The sequence below is a fragment of the Muscardinus avellanarius genome (genome assembly GCF_963383645.1).
Source record: "Muscardinus avellanarius genome assembly, chromosome: X".
Lineage (NCBI taxonomy): Eukaryota > Metazoa > Chordata > Mammalia > Rodentia > Gliridae > Muscardinus > Muscardinus avellanarius.
Genome location: NC_137792.1, coordinates 29749952 through 29767134, shown reverse-complemented (window position 1 = coordinate 29767134; position 17183 = coordinate 29749952). Strand labels below are relative to the sequence as shown.

The 17183-nt window shown below is 33.1% G+C and overlaps 1 protein-coding gene across 1 annotated transcript in view; it reads right to left on the bottom strand.

Moving 5' to 3' along the window:
* Nucleotides 1-17183, bottom strand: part of CFAP47 (cilia and flagella associated protein 47) — a gene marked incomplete at both ends in the record, with an annotated part of 367798 nt that overhangs the window by 338396 nt on the left and 12219 nt on the right. Inside the window, 6 exons of the mRNA XM_080718845.1 lie at nucleotides 1137-1372; nucleotides 2569-2696; nucleotides 5354-5514; nucleotides 5943-6171; nucleotides 8868-9006; nucleotides 14022-14137. Coding sequence (XP_080574971.1) covers nucleotides 1137-1372; nucleotides 2569-2696; nucleotides 5354-5514; nucleotides 5943-6171; nucleotides 8868-9006; nucleotides 14022-14137 — 1009 coding nt within the window. The remainder of the gene's footprint in view (nucleotides 1-1136; nucleotides 1373-2568; nucleotides 2697-5353; nucleotides 5515-5942; nucleotides 6172-8867; nucleotides 9007-14021; nucleotides 14138-17183) is intronic.

Sequence of the window (17183 nt, the reverse complement as noted above, 5' to 3'; positions counted from 1 at the left end):
TTTCAAATATCTAGAAATCATTAAAAGGATACAAAATATCTATGTATTTATTTTTCTTAAAATTTGCTAAATCTATCCAAAGGAAAAAACAGCAAGTGTTGTGTCCATGTATGTTCCCATAACTCTATACTTCATTATTATGTACATCTAAAAAGCATCAATAAAAATGTTTAAGAAAAGTTGCTGGATTTCTGAAAAAAGTAAAGGCTTTTGTAACATTTTTACTCACTGTAATCCTATTTCCCTAAATCCAGTTTTGTTGTCTCCTTCAAAAACCCATAGTATTACAAGTATATTAGCTGAAAAAATCTTTAGGTTAGCAGCCAATAAAGGGAGAAGAAAGAATTAAAGATTTCTAAAAAGGCCCATCTCCAGATAATTGTAGCTATCTCTTCTGTTTGGAAGTTGGCTGAGAAGCCTATTATAAAGGCATAACTTTTTATGTGATTCAGAGCTCACTCTTTATGAAAAACCCTCTCCTCTATGATTATGTTTATATATATATATACATGTATATGCGTGTGTGTACATATATATTATATATATATATATATATACTTTTATACACACATACACACATGTGGACATCACAACAACTTGAAGAGACATTATAATTTGAGTTTTAAAAAGTCTAATGGAAATAAATTATTAAAGAAATAAACAAGCCAACCATGGTGGCACATGCATGTAATCCTAATACTTGGGAGGCAGAGAAAGGATTATCACAGGTTTATGACCAGCCTCAGCAATTTATTGAGGTACTCTGGAAATTATGAGAGCCTGTTTCAAAGTTAAAAAAAAATAGAATAGGGCTGGGGAGGTAGCTCAGAAATAGAATGCCTCTGGGTTAAATCCCCAGTATCACAAAAAGAATAAATTTAGAATAAGATAGTCATATGGCATTTGAAAAGTTAAGATATATTCTTTTCTTGACATGCAACAGTACTTAAAATTAATTATGGATTCTCTATGACTTAATAAATTAAAATATTAATAACTAATAATAGCAACTCTCAAGAGATATACTTTATAAGCATTTGTATAACAAATATAGTTTTAAGATTCTCCACAGTATTATAGCAGACTCTGAAATATTAGCATCAATGTGGAAAGAAAATAAAGAAAAATTATCTTACCTGGGTGCATCCTCCATCTATCCTGCCCCTTTCAGGATCAATTTTAAAATGTGCAGTTTTTTGGAAATGGTATGTCACAGAGAGGGATGTGGATTTATTTTGTACAATGCACACAATGTCTGAACGTTCACCCACGAAACAAGGTGCAAAATTAAGTTCCTTTCCAGGATCAAAATTTAATATCACAGGAATTCCTGAGCCTGTCAGTGCTAATTCCACTTTCTGTAATCGATCACCTGGAAAAGCAGTAATAACTAATGAATGTGGGGAAATCCAGAATGTATTTTCTTAGTCCACATAGTGTCATTTGATAGACCTAATGAGAAATAGGTAGCTCATTCAACTTTTTGATATACTGAAAATACTGATTGATTTGCTGGTGCAAGGTACTCTTCTGGGTCTTAGATATACAACAATGAATAAAATGAACCTTGCTGTCCTTGAGTTTAAATTTTAGTGAGAAGATACTTGCACAGAAAGTACAAACATCCTAATGTAGGAGCTTACTTGGTAGGTTTGAAACACCCTAAGGAACCAAATATGCTAAGGAAGAAATATTTGAAAAATGGTGAGAAATGGTCAGATCTTAGATACATATTTGAGTGTACAGTGAAATGTGCTTATATATTACATGTAGTATTGTAAATCGAACAATGATAAATGATGACATCCAAGTTTTAAGTTGGAGCAACTGAAATGATGGACTTGTCAATCCTAAGACAGAAAATATTGAAGGAGCACAGGTCATAGGGAAACCCAAATTCTGTTTGGGGCATGTTAAGTTTGCTATGCCTAGTAGATTCTAGAAGAAATACCTAATAGTGCACTTAATGTGTTTATAAGAGTTAAGGTGAAGGAGGAAGAACTAGACACTTGAAGAAGAAAAAATTAAAAATGTGGGTATTCATCTTATATTGTGAGAAACAACGAATGGGAAAATACAGTAGGAATGTTAAACGTTTAAAAGAACTGATGAGGGTCAGTGGTTATAGAAATGAAGCATAGTTTTGTGATTTCCTCCAGCACAATCAGATTACCACATTTAGATCCAAAGTAAGACAAAAGTTTAATTTAATAAAATTAGAGTACTTCTACTCAGCTACTATCAAAGATGGACAAAGATATTTAAATGTACATGAAAACATAGAAAGAGTAATTAAAATAATGGCCAATGGAATATAAAATGTGTGTGAGTATTAATGTGAAAGTTTTGAAGCACTAGGATATAGGAGATATGAACTGAAGTGTCTAGTTTTATAGAGAGATATGTAACACAAAAGTGAGTTTTCATTTCTTCACTGATGTTCTTTTTGTTCAATTATAGACTCATAATTACTGTTAAGTTAAACCTAAATCTCCAAATACCGATGCTCAAAATTTTAAACAATTTTCGTTTCTGTACATTTGATGATTTTCTCAATTTTATACTTACTTTTGATGGTTTTATAGTTATCATCCCTCAAAAACCCATCTTTACTTCCTACTGACTCAAATCTCAAAAAGAGAACATAGTCTTGTCTGTGTGAAGGGTCATCATCCTTTTTACTATCAGTTATTAACCTGTAAAAATCATAACTGGTTAAATCAAAGTTGATATGCTTTATCACCTCTCAAGAGAAAATATAAACCCAGTCCTTAAATCTATACAAGAAAAGGAAAGTTAATCAATAGAAATAAAACTGGTATACATCTTATAAAATTGCTGAGCAGATATAAAAATGAACAAAACAAGGCTGTAGAATAAAAAGCTCAGAAAAATATGATGCCAACATTTTCAATACAAAATAACTTAAATACACTAAGGTTATTAAGCTCTAACTCAAATATTACTTTCTCTTTAAATGATTTCTCCCCATGAAGAATTAATTTCTAGCTAAGGACTCTAAAAATTCTCTACAATAGGTCATCTTCCCTTTGGGAGTAATTAAAAGTCTCATTTACATATTTTTCTCCCCCAGTGGTTTATTTTTATTATTTATTTATTTTTGTGTGTGTGTGGTACTGGGGTGGAATCCAGGGGCCTTCTACCAGCAGGCTACACTCCCAGGTCTATTTTATATTTTATTTGGAACAGGGTCTCTTAAACCAGCTGAGGCTAGCTTCAAACCTGCACAATCCTCCTATCTCAGCCTCCCAAGTGCAGGGATTACAAGCGTGCACCACCACGCCTGGCTTCCCCCAGTAGTTTAAATGCATACTATCAGCAGAACGTGATGGTGAACGCTTGTAACCCAAGTACTTGAGAGATGGCGACAGGAGGATCACAAGTTTGTGGCTAGCCTCAGTAGGCCTACCACAACTTAGACTCTGTTTCAAAATTTAAAAAATAGTTCTGGGGGTGTAGCTCAGAGACACAATGCCCTGGGGTTCAATCTCCAGTATAGTAGCATATATAAAAGTGCATACTACTAGCCAAATTATTATTTATGGATAGCAATTTGAAGAACAACATTTTAAAATGGTAAATCTTGTTAGAGAGATGGAGGTTTGGAAGAAAAGAAATAGAAGCAAAGACAGAGATGAGTTGCAACATGGGCCTTCTTGTTGGCTATATTGTCTGCCCTATCTACAGGTGTTTAAGTTTAAACACACAATTAACATTAAAGACTTCAAATCATACTCATACATAATATTCAATGTTATATCTTCAAATAACATTATCATGCTGCCATAGAGAATAATATTTGGAATTAAAAGATGTGTATCACATAGAATCATATAGATTCACCAAGTAAACATTACATATGAATAAATTTTACGTATGAAGATGTTATCAGTGATCACCTTAATTCAAGTAGGGCAATTATTTTATTTACTAGCCTCCTTAAATTAAAACATACTTCAGTCTTGAAACAGTATATTACCAAGTGACTCCCTTGCCACGAAAAGAAGTACCTTGAACATCACCCTCTCACAAACAAGAGTAAATATACTTGCAGTTGCATCAGTTACTGACATACACTGCAACATACAAAGGTGTTAGTAACTGCAGTTGCTACTCTATATTTCAAGTTGCCTTTCAAAAATATTTTCAAATTAAAACACACAATGTACTTAAACATATCAAAGTCAATCACTAAGCCAAGCAAGGGAGGGAGGGACGGGGAGGGAATGGGGTGGGAATTGGGTAGGGTTTAAATCAGCGATGAGTACATGTTTGTACACACAAGATTTTTACCACAATATGTTGTATGAATATAATGCACCAATAAAAAATTTTAAAAGAAAAAAAATTAAATAACAAAACCACATACATGAATCTGAAAAAAAAATATTAGCACAAGTATTAAAAGTCAGTATGTAGATTCCAGAATGAAGGTGCATTCCTGTAATCCCAGTACTTGGAAGGCTGAGAAAGGAGGAATTCATATTTATGGCCAGGCACAGCAACTTAGGGAAAATCTTAGCAACTTCCTGAGATCCTGTCTCAAAATAAAAAGTAAATAAATAAAAAGAGCTAGGGGAGCCAGGCATGGTGGCACACACTTTAATTCCCGTGCTTGGGAGCCGGACACAGGAGGATTGTGCAGGTTTGAACCCAGCCTCGCTGGCTTAAGAGACCTGTTTCCAAATAAAAAATATAAAAAATACATCTGGGAGTGTAGCCCAGAGGTAGACGGGTTTCATCCCCAGTACCACCACCAAAAAAAAAAAAAAAAAAAAAAAAAAAGAAGAAGAAGAACTAGGGGTATAACTCAGAATGCCCCTAGGTTCAATTCCCAGTACTACACACACAAAATAAAAAATAAAAATATCTGTATTTAAGAAAAAAGCTGTGGCTGATCCCAGCAGGTGCTATGTTTAATACCCAAGAAACTCAGTCATCAAGATTCTTGTTCTTCCATGAGCACCACACCCTGTTTTGAGACTTCAAAAACATACTTCCCAAACATGACTATTCTTGTAGGGACAAGTTCTGGACTACACAAATAGTTGGTGTGTTGCTACAATCCAAAACATTCTCCAAAATATACTTCCACCGCCCCTTTCTACAAGGTCTAGAATAAGTTTTGATTTATAGTGAAGTATAAAATATTACATTTACAAATACTGAAAATAATATTAACCATGCTAGAAATATTTAGAACCATAACAAAAAAAAATTTAATTTGTGCCTTCTGGCAAAATTTACTATGGCAGTATTAAAATCAATATAAAGTATAAACCATTTATTGTCATTAGTGTATAACATTATAATTGAATTAATTTTTGCTTACTTTGGGCTGAAACAAAATGTAATTACAATCTTTTGATAAGGTAGCAAAGTCCCTTCATTAGGAATACAAGATAAAAAAGTGGTAGGATCTATGTTCTTTATTTTGTTTAAGAAGGTAAGATTATTTAAAGCAACATCTGTTCTTTGATGAATGTTTGCACCCTGTAATATAAAGTCAGAAATAAAAGCATTTTAAGGCAAAAAATATTTTAAGAGGTCATAAAGTAATTAATGATATTTCCTAATCTAGAAAATAACACTTGTATTTAAAATACACACACCTAAATTTGACTAAGGCACATAATAACATTTTATATACTATTACAAAATTGATAGGAATAGAAATCACAATTAGTTAATAATCTATAAAAATTTTATATAGCTTTCTTTAGAATATTATTGATTATTATAAATGTTAGTTTATCTCACTGAATTTTTGTGCTAACCTGGGATGCACATAAAATCACATCTATCTGTGAAATATCTGTTAAAATATATTTAGAATAAATAAATAGCTTGTTTATTAGTAGATTCAAAACAATCTGTTTCAAATTATAACATGCTATACCACTTTTGTTCTATTTACTTACCAGTTCTTCTCCATCAGTATCATTTTGCATTATTGACACCCAATTTATGGACTCTGGGCTATTATTATATAGAAGTGCATGTTCAATTTTTGATGTTCCAAAGAAAACAGAACCAAAGCGTACACATTCCAACTTTTCATTATTACTCATGTTAAACAATTCAATAATCTGTTCTACCACATGAGCTTTGATATTTAAGAGTATATCAGGATGACCTTGCAAACTTGCTCTATAAGATAATAAAATATATATGCATAAATATTTTAATTAGAATTTTATGTAATGTATTTTTCTTCTAAATATTTGAGGAAATTATAAAATCATAATATGATTAAAATTCAATAGCCTAAAATAATTTCATATACATATCTGTCTACATATATACAGTGGGATGCCTTATGAACAGTCTAACTCATTATGTAGCTGTAATTTCTATTTTTTTCTTTCTATAATCAGTCATCAAACCTAGTCAAATATATCTCCAAAATATATCTCCAAACATATCTCCAGTCATCAAACTTTTCTCAATTCTCCCAACTTTTTTTGTGGTACTGGAAATTGAACCCAGAGGCATTTCTACCTCTAGGCTCTACCCTAGCCCTGTTTGATTTTGAAGCAGTTTCTCTCTAAATTGTGGAAGGCCTTACTAATTTCCTGAGGCTAGCCATGAATCTGTAATCCTCTTGTCTCAGCCTACAAAGTGCTGGGATTACAATGTACACCAGTACTCCTCCCTCAGTCCTTCCAATTTGTACCTTCTCTCAGGCCTATATAAATTATCTCTTGTTTTATTCATTATTATAATTTCTGATAAAGCTTCCCACTCCACATTTATACTGTCTGACCTGTTTTGCACATTGATACTAGCATGACCTTTCTGAAATGTAAACTAATAAAGATGTGTCAACCTAAAATATTCCTGAGACTACACAGCCTTCAAAATAAAACTTAATTTTTATCAAGACTTACAACTGTTTCTCAAAGATTTATGATTCTGACATTCAGTAAGAAATATATTTTATGTTGACATTTACTAAGACATACACACAAAAACAAAAGATCTTCAAAACCACATCCCTTGCTATATGAGATTCACTCATATTTTCTGTTTCACTCTTTTAAATCCTGAATGTGAGGAACACTTGTACACTGTTGGTGGGAGGGCAAACTAGTTCAGCCACTATAGAGATCAGTGTGGAGATTCCCTAAAAACTGGGAATCGATCCATTATATGATCTGGCTATACCACTCCTGGGTATTTGTCCAAAGATTTTGAAATTAATGAATTACAATAACATATGCATATGCATGTTCATAGCAGCACAATTCATAACAGCCAAAATATGGAACAACGTAGGTCTCCATCAACAGATTAATGGATTTCAAAATCATGGGAACTACACACAATGGAATTCTACTCAGCAATAAGGACGAAAAAATCATATCATTCACAAGAAGACCTGGAAAACAATATGTTCAGTGAGATCACCCAAGTGTGGAAAGAGAAGGGATATATGTTATTTTCTAATATGTCCAAACTAGGGAGTATTAGGTATATCAAAGAGACTCCAGATAATGAAGGGGAAACCTTAGCAAAACTATAATGGAAGGATAGGAGAGGAAGAAGGCTGAGGTTGGTTAATGGAGGAGCTACATTCAAATATGTGCATAATTGTGAATATAGCATGGTCAACCTGGACACTCACTGTTGGGAGAGGGAAAGGGAATATGGGCAGGGGGAGGAGAGGGCACCAAGCATTGTGTGAATGTATGCCTTTTCCAATATGATCTACATTAAAAAAAAATCCTGGGGGTGAGCCAAGTGTGGTGGCACACAGTTGTAATCCCAGCATTCAGGAGGCTGAGGCAGGAGGACCCTTTTTTGAAGTCAGCTTCAGTGAGCTACTTAGTGAGGTCCTTTGCAGCTCAATGAGACCCTTTTTCAAAATAAAGAATAAAAAATAGGGCTGAGGGTATAGCTCAGAGGTAGAGTGTCCCTGAGTTCAATCCTCAGTACCAAAAAAAAAAAAAATCTCCTGGAGGTGACCCATTGTGTTGCTTGCACATCCCAATAACGAATGAAGACATATTTCATAACAAATGCTTACCAACACTGCCTTTTACTAGTTAATGTTTCATTCTATTGTTCTGATTTCATCAACCATCATTCCCCATCTCTAGTTCTACAAATTTATATTGCTATATATCCCAAAATTTGTAATACTGCCTTTTCACCCCTGGCATTTCAAGTGTTCTACTTGTTCTGTCTAATATAATACCCTTAACTCACTTAGATCACTCATATCCAGTACCTCTGCACACAGATATATACACATACCCAATCCCACCCCTGGTATCTGCTGGCTAATTTTTCCTCATTGATAACTGGTTCAACTATTACCTTCGTAGGAGAGTCCAATTCCTCCCCACCACAAAATACAAACTAGAAAATCATGTTATATCATGTTATATCAATATCCCCATTTCGGAAATCCTAGTGTTTGCCTAATAGTAGCACCTCAATTAAAGAATGCTGAATGAGTGATTAAAGAAGCTAATCAAGCACATACAAAAGGAATTTCAGATGAATGAGAAGAGAAATTAGTAGAATATTTGAAGAGTATTGGAGGAAAGCAGGTCAGGAGACAAAAAGAAGTATTGAGAAAGAAAATAGATAAATATTGCATCCATATATGAAGATATTACTACCAATCTTGCCAACATGTACAATGAAAGAGTAAGGGATAGCAGGGAGGTATGTGGATGAAAACATACCAAGCCGTGTGTGTATTTGTGTTTGTATCACTTTTAGTATCACTAAGATGTATAACTATAACATACCAATTAAAATATAAAAATATAAAAGGGTTAAACAGAAAAGTGTCAAGATCCATATTGGAATTAAGAACCATATTATATACTTACTTTGCTACTTCATTTACAATTCTTGCCTCATCTGCACAGAAATCCACTTTGATAATCACTGATGACTTAGGTGGCACAACACCACTAGCTGGGAAAATGAGGATGGGTAATTGGCCCTGATATTCTGTTTTAAATATACCTAAGGAGAATAAGAGAGATGATTTACATATAGACCCTTATAATATCTCGGTTATAATCTTAGTAGGAGACATTATAATTATACATACTATTAAAAGACAGGAGGAAGGAAGAGAGAAGTACCCTAAAGCACATGTCATACATTCACAAACATATCAGTCACTAAGCCAAATATGAGAAGGAGGGCGGGAGGTGGGAATGGGGTGGGAATTGGAAAAGAGATACATGAGTGATGTGTGCATGTATGTCTCTACTATTTTGTACCTCATAATGATGTATTTTTTTAATTTCGAAATTTGGGGGGCTTTTATTGGTGCATTATAGTCTCACATCGTAATGTAAATCATGTTGACAATGACATACATGCACTCGCACTTGGTGTCCCCCATAAATGTGTGATTACAATGCACCAATAAAAAATTGTGATATATTCATACATCCACATAGTATGCAGGCAATGAATGTTTGGGGAAGAGTAAGTTCTTTGCCCAGGTCCTTCCAATTAGCAAATGGTGTAAACAAATTTAGATCCTGGTCACACTGAGCTATTAGCTATTTTTTATAGATAGTGAGAAATCAAAACAGCAAATTTTTGTTTGTTCTCCCAATACATCAATGGATGACTATGCTCAATGTTGCCAATAAGTCATGTATAACAAACAAATGTACTTGTCCGCTGATAGGATCTTGGAAACTACCTGAGACATAAGATAACCGGAGCTATGCCTGAGGTGAAGGGTCCTTTACACAAATCTGTGCTTTCTTTTGATCTAGGTTGTTCTACTTTCTATAGAGATGCAGTTTAGATATTGAGTAATGAATTATGCATTGATACTTTGCCTCTAAAACTTTGAAACACTTTAAATCTATTAAATATATTTTCAATCAAAGTATATAAAAGAACAAGCCAGAATGATCAGAGTCTAAATATTTATATTTATAGGATACTATTTTTTTTTTTTTTTTGCGGGTCTGGGGATGGAACCCAAGGGCATTTGACCTCCGAGCTACACCCCCTGCCCTATTTTTTATCCTGTATTTTGAAACCGGGTCTCACTGAGTTGCAGAGGGCCTCACTAAGTAGCTGAAGCTGTCAGTGAACCGTGATCCTCCAGGTCTCAGCCTCCCGAATGCTGGGATTACAAGCGTGTGCCACCACACCCGGCTAGGATACTATTTAAAATCAAGTTTTATGTATTCATGTTCATTTTTATTTCTAATGTAAGTTTTATTTTATTTTATTTTGGTGGTGCTGGGGGTAGAACCCAGGGGCTTTTCTACCTCTGGGCTATACTCCCAGACTTATTTTATACTTTATTTGGAAACAGGGTCTCACTAAGTTGCTGAGAGCCTCACTAAATAGCTGAGGCTAGCTTTGAACCTGCGCAATCTTCCTGTCTCAGCCTCCCACGTGCTGAGATTACAAGCATGAACCACCACGTCTGGCTCTAATGTAAATTTTTAAAAGTTTTATTGGCCAAAGAAAAAAAGTTTACTTGGCTCTAAGCACACCTGATGTACCAGGTGTCACTTCTCAAAATGATTAATTTTTGGAGAGCCTTTAGAATGCTTCTATGTGATTAAATAAGTTGCTTCTGAATTCAATCTCCATCATTGAAAGCATAAATCATTCATTACTGAAACTCTTAGAGATCAATGAACCAAATCAAATGAAAGTTTATTGAGTGTCAGTTATATACTCAGCATTGTATTATGGATAAAGAGTATATTGAGATTCTGTGACAATGATTTCCAAGAAAGCAAAGTTGAAGACAAAAACAAAAGTGAATCATGTTCTGAGAATAAACAAGGGCTGGTTTTCTTGATTGCTAAGGAACATCCTGAGGCCCACTCCTAGGTTTGTTATAATTTATCAAACTTCCTTGCATGCAGATGATGTCAGGCTTTTCTAGACACTGAAGATGATACTGATTCTCAGGGGAAAGAAGAAAGTGGGCGTTCTGAGAAAGAGTAAGCTTGTATATTTTGGTCAAGTTATCCCAAATAATTCTAGTGTGAGAAGTTCTGAAATAGCTGTTAAAACTCAGAAATGGTATGGATCACAAAAGACTTTTTGGGCTATTGACATTATAACACTGTAGTAGAAAACTATATTCAAATAACTTAGGAAGCTCAAAGGAAGTAATTGCTCAATTTATAGTTTTAGTATACAGTTTATAGTATGCTAAAATAATATTTTCAATATTCAAATATGAAAGCTAAAAGACTATAATGGTATTATTATACTATAAAATCATAAAATAAAATATGGAATTCAACAACTTACAATATACTAATATTAGGGAAAGCTTAAATGATGAACTATATGTTTTCAGAAATGAAAAAAAATAAGCACTGATCTTCATAGTCAGTAGTATCATTAAGAATCACTTTAATAAAGGATGAGAATACTAAGTGTATTCTACACATTTTGGAAATTTTTCTGGATAGTTGTTTCATAATGGGCTATCAAAATAAACCATGAAGAAGTTTTTATATAGAGAAACTTTGGGGTCTGAAAAAAAAATATCTCCAGTAACATTACCAAAGAAGAAAAAACAAAGCTATAAAAATCTGCTAAGTGAGCCGGGCGTGGTGGCGCACGCTTGTAATCCCCGTGCTTGGGAGGCGGAGACAGGAGGATCGCGCAGGTTCGAAGCCAGCCGTGCTGGAGTAAGAGACCCTGTTTCAAAAATATAAAATAGGTCTGGGAGTGTAGCCCGGAGGAAGAAGGGCTTCCAGGAACCCCACTACCACCAAAAAAAAAAAAAAAAATCTGCTAAGTGTGGCTTTTATTTATTTTTATTTTTATTTTTGTGGTTAATGTGAATGGAACCCAGAAGCATTCTACATCTACACTATAACCCCAGCCTTATTTTTTATTTTTTATTTTGAGACAAAGTCTCACTAAGCTGCAGAAGGCTTCATTAAATAGCTCAGGTTGTCTGTAAACCACTATCCATCCTGTCTCAGCCTCCCAAGTACTGGGATTACAAGCATGCACCACCATGCCCAGCTCATATAGATAAAGTTTGGGGTCTAGGAAAACAAAAATAATATCTCCAACAACATTATCAAAGAAAAAAACAAAGTTTTAAAATTATAAATCTGCTAGATGTGGCTTTTAATTCATTATTATGTATAGGAATTAATTTGTAAGCATTTGAACTTTGACTCTAAACAATAAAATCTTTGTCACATGAAATGCTTTTTAAATTTTTATTAAAATATTTAGGTATGAAATACATTTTAATAAGATTTTTTCTTAATGAATATGTATTATTATCATTACAATTTACATATATACTTGGCATAAGGACTTTATGACCCTTTCTAGGCACTTGCTTCTGTTTATTAGTACATACTATCAATTTTGGTAATGGTAGAAAAATAATATGATTCAAAAGTGAAAAATAAATCATAAGAAAATCTGATTCATTGACAACACTTTATTTCAGTTTGCAGGATCCTATTAACTGACATTTCAAAGTATTCAATTATAATACACCTAGCCAAGTTAGGACAAATATTACATACAAACTAGTTATATAAAACTAAAAGTCAATATGGTTTATTTTTCCTAAAATGAATGGACTGTAGTATGTAGCTTAATTTTACTTCTCTAATTCAATTGAACAAAATTATATTAAATATTCAATTTAAATTAAATCTGTATTTATTTTAATGAGACCTTTCATATCTAATAAAACTGTATAATTTGGTGAGATTTTCAAATAAAAAGGATACATTATTGCAATTAAAACTAACAGATTAAGAATGGACAATAGTTAAGAGAAATTTTGAACAAATTAAAATAATACAAATAAAAATCTCCCAATTGCATGTCATTGCTCTAAAATATAACTACAAACTATAGGCCCATGCAACTCATGATCATTTGCAAAAGAGACTCCATCCTTCACATTACAGAAAGACTATAAATAGGGTTAATATTCTATAAACTCTCAGGCATTGGATATTCACACATTTAAAAATAAAATGCTAAAAGTATAATGATCAAAACTCAATTAGGAACAGTAATCAGTTTTATTCTCTTAAACCCTAGTAATAAATAAGTGATAGATTGCCAGTAATAATTACCAATACTCAACCAGGAAGCCCCAGAGGAGAATCTAAGAGTGAAAAGTTTTTAATATAAGATCTGATTTATATATTCAATAAATAGTCACAGAGAAAGCTACCCTCCTGTCTGGAGCTAGGCCTCATAAATTATTGGGAGAAACAGCAATATTAATAACTGAGATGCTGACCATCTATTCATAAGACTGAAAGAATACACAACTTTATGCCTACTACATGTCATCAAGGGAAAGTGTGCCCAAACACACACACACACACACACACACACACACACACACACACACACACACACACTTTTGTAGATACTCTTAGATCACAATAAGAATCTCTAGAAATAATTCAGTATGGATAAGAAATAAGTATTTACTCTTTAAGCAAAAAATTAACAAAATCCTTCTAGATCATGATTTGAGTTCAAATTTGAATATGACAGAGAAAAAGGACACATACTTATCAAATGCCTATGATGAGCCAGTTGCCATACTATAATTTTGAGGTGTATATAATTAAACATAACACAGTTTATTAGTATCAGTTTATAAAAAAAATCTAGAGTTCAACAATCTTGTAGATATTTACCCATAACTATACAGGTAGTGATGCCCAATTCTGTCTCTGAAAGGCTAAGGATAATATCATCTCTATGACAATGTCATATCTCCTATTCTCAGGGAGATCAACAGGTATTGAGATCCAGGCTTTATTAATAAGTATCATAAGAAGAAAGGTTGATTTGTTCTGAATTATTCTATTATCTAACTTTTACAATCATATTTAAGAACCTTTGGTATTGAGCTACTTCAAATGATCTCTATATTTTTGAAGGATCACACAATCAACTAATAATGCAAGGTATTAAAGTAATATCAACTCTTCTAAAATTATAAGTAAATTTATATAATAGAAAGTATTTACCTGGAGCTTTGCCATGGTTAAAAATAGTTACCTCCTTACAATACACTTTACTATTAGCAACTAATGTACCAAAATCAATTACTGGCTCAATTTCCAGTGCACAGGATGGAATCAACCTAAAGGAGAGGAAAAAGAAGGCAACATAATTAATATTAACAATCATACCAAATTCATAGTCAAATCAATTGGGGGACATACGTAGATACTATTAACTACTAAAAAGACATTTGGTTTTTTTACAGGCTTGTTGATGACATAGTTGTCAAAAGAATTATGAAATAAAGATATAAAAATAAGATATATTAACAGAAATCATATTTTACATATTTATGTGCATGGTATACATACTTAAATACTCATGTTGAGAATTTACCCACTTATATATGTATTTTTCTTGCCCAACATATGTTTGAAATTCATTTTGGGAATCTCCACTTAAGTCTATAATACATTAATTTCACTCTTCTCAAATAAGTCAAAACTGATTTTAATAAAGTAATGTAAATGATGCAAAATATGATAAAATAAAAGTGGTGCTGTAACATATAATTTGGGGATTAAAACAAGACAAATGAATTTTCCTATGTGTCTCCAATTTAAAATCTTGACTGTAAGCCTGCCTAAAATGTATATTTAAATACCTGTATATAAAATTCATTATCATTTTATATACATATAACATAAGGATACATTTACTTTCTGTTTGGATAGCAATTTATAGTTTACAAAGTATCCTTAGTATATTACCCTCCATGCTATTGACAGAGTTCCCCGAATTTAGGAAAATATCATAATTATTTCCATGTTATAAAAAATCAAAGATTCATAAGGCTTAAGTGATTTCTCCAAGCAATTATCTGGATATAAGTTAGTCCAGTTTATAATGTGACTCATTATGTTTTAAGTACATTATTCTTACAAATCTAAAAACAATAAAAATAACATCAACAACATATATGTATATATTAAGAAATATATTTATTGAGTTTTTAGATTTTGTACAAGAAATGCACATTAAGTCATTTACTCCACATAGTATACAACTTCCAAAATATAGTTGTATGCAGACTTATATAAATATACAAATAATAATTATATCTGAATAAAACTTTTAAAAATATTACTTTCTGTATTGGTGTACAAATACAGTTTGGTCTTTCTTCTGGAGTGTTTGTGCATTATTGGGCAGGTAGACATTGCAAAGATCAGCCAGGATTGATTAATGAATACTGCATTTTTTGAGAAAAACCAACGTTATCTTATAGAAATTGTAATTTTGTGATAGGAAAAAATGAAGATAGATGACCATAGTATACATAATTGCATTAATCATGAGTGTGCAGGATCTAAGAGAGGAGTCCATTACACAAACAAAATAAAATGTGAAACCAACTAATTTTCAAACTTTTTCTCTAGCTTAATGTAGAAAAAGTGTCTTAGGAATAATTTCTTAAGAATCTTCACCACTTGTCTCCTATCGAGAGAGAGAGATAGAGACACAGAGAAAGGAGAGAAGACTCTACCTCAGTATAAAGAGTTTGATAATACAGAAAAACAATTTCTCTGCCTTTCCTATTGAATTGTTTTTCTCTTACATAAATATCTTGAAAAACTGTTCTATCTCCATACATATAATAGCATAGCAAGACAGCCTTCAAGGACAACAATCTATCTAGCTTTCAGAGGAAGTGCTTATCTAAGGATCAAAGATTAAGTAATCTCTGGAAAACAGGGGAATGAAAATATCCTCATATTAAGTAGAAATTGTCTACAAAGGGATGCTCTAAATGTAGAAATGGCCTACAAAGGGATGCTCTAAATGGTAAACAAATACCTTTTGATATGGAGACATCATTCAATTTTATTTTTTATATTTTAATGGCACATAGTAGTCATTCAATTTTAACTCACTGATAAAATGTAACTGTGTGATCACATGTCTATAGCCTGCAGTTTTGTTTTCTCATTACCTTTTAAGAAATATTAAGCCGGGAGTGGTGGCACACGCTTGTAATCCCCGTGCTCGGGAGGTGGAGACAGAAGGATCGTGCTGGTTTGAAGCCAGCCTTGCTGGCTTAAGAGACCCTGTTTCCAAACAAATATAAAAAATAGGTGTCTGGGAGTGTAGCCCAGAGGTAGAAGGGTTTCCAGGAACCCCAGTATCACCAGAAAAAAAAAAACCAAAAAAAAAGAAATATTAAAAGCATGTATAGACTGAAGGATATGTATTTATATGTATAATGTATATAAGTATGATCATATATACATCTACATACATAAGTTTGCATTAACTATATAAAATTTGCACATTTATTCTTGGTAATCAAAAGTGCAAAAGCATAAACAAGCTTTAGATGTGATGCTTGGATAAAAAATTAATGGGACTAAGGCCGGGCGTGGTGGCGCACGCTTGTAATCCCCGCGCTTGGGAGGCGGAGACAGGAGGATCGCGCAGGTTCGAAGCCAGCCGCGCTGGCGTTAAGAGACCCTGTTTCAAAAATATAAAATAGGTCTGGGAGTGTAGCCCGGAGGAAGGAGGGCTTCCAGGAACCCCAGTACCACCAAAAAAAAAAAAAAAAAAAAAAAAAAAAAAAAAATTAATGGGACTACAAAATTCAAGGGTAAATAATGGCGTAAATTTTTTAACTACTAAAAGATTACTATGGCTTTTCCATTTTTATTGATATGCGTTTTTGAGCTACTTGAATTTGCAGCCCACCCCCTTTTTAAAACAGGGTCATGCTAAGTTGGATCAAACACTTAGAAATTAGATCAGATACTATGACGTTATTAGAGGAGGGCATAGGCTCAACACTACAACATATAAGCACAGGCAGTAACTTTCTCAACAAGACTTCCAAAGCACAGGAAATTAAAGCAAACAAGTGGGATGGCATCAAAATAAAAAGTTTCTTCTTATCAAAGGGAACCATCAAGAACCTAAAGAGAAAGCCTGCAGAATGGGAGAAGATCCTTACCAGCCACCACTCTGATAGAGGGCTAATATCCAGAATATACAAAGAGCTCAAAAGACTCTAAACTAGCAAAACAAATAACTCAATCAAGAAATGGTCAACTAAACTGAATAGACACTTCAAAAAAGAAGAGATACAAATGGTCAATGATACTGTTTGGCGCCCTTAGAAAGAGGGAAAGCTAGAG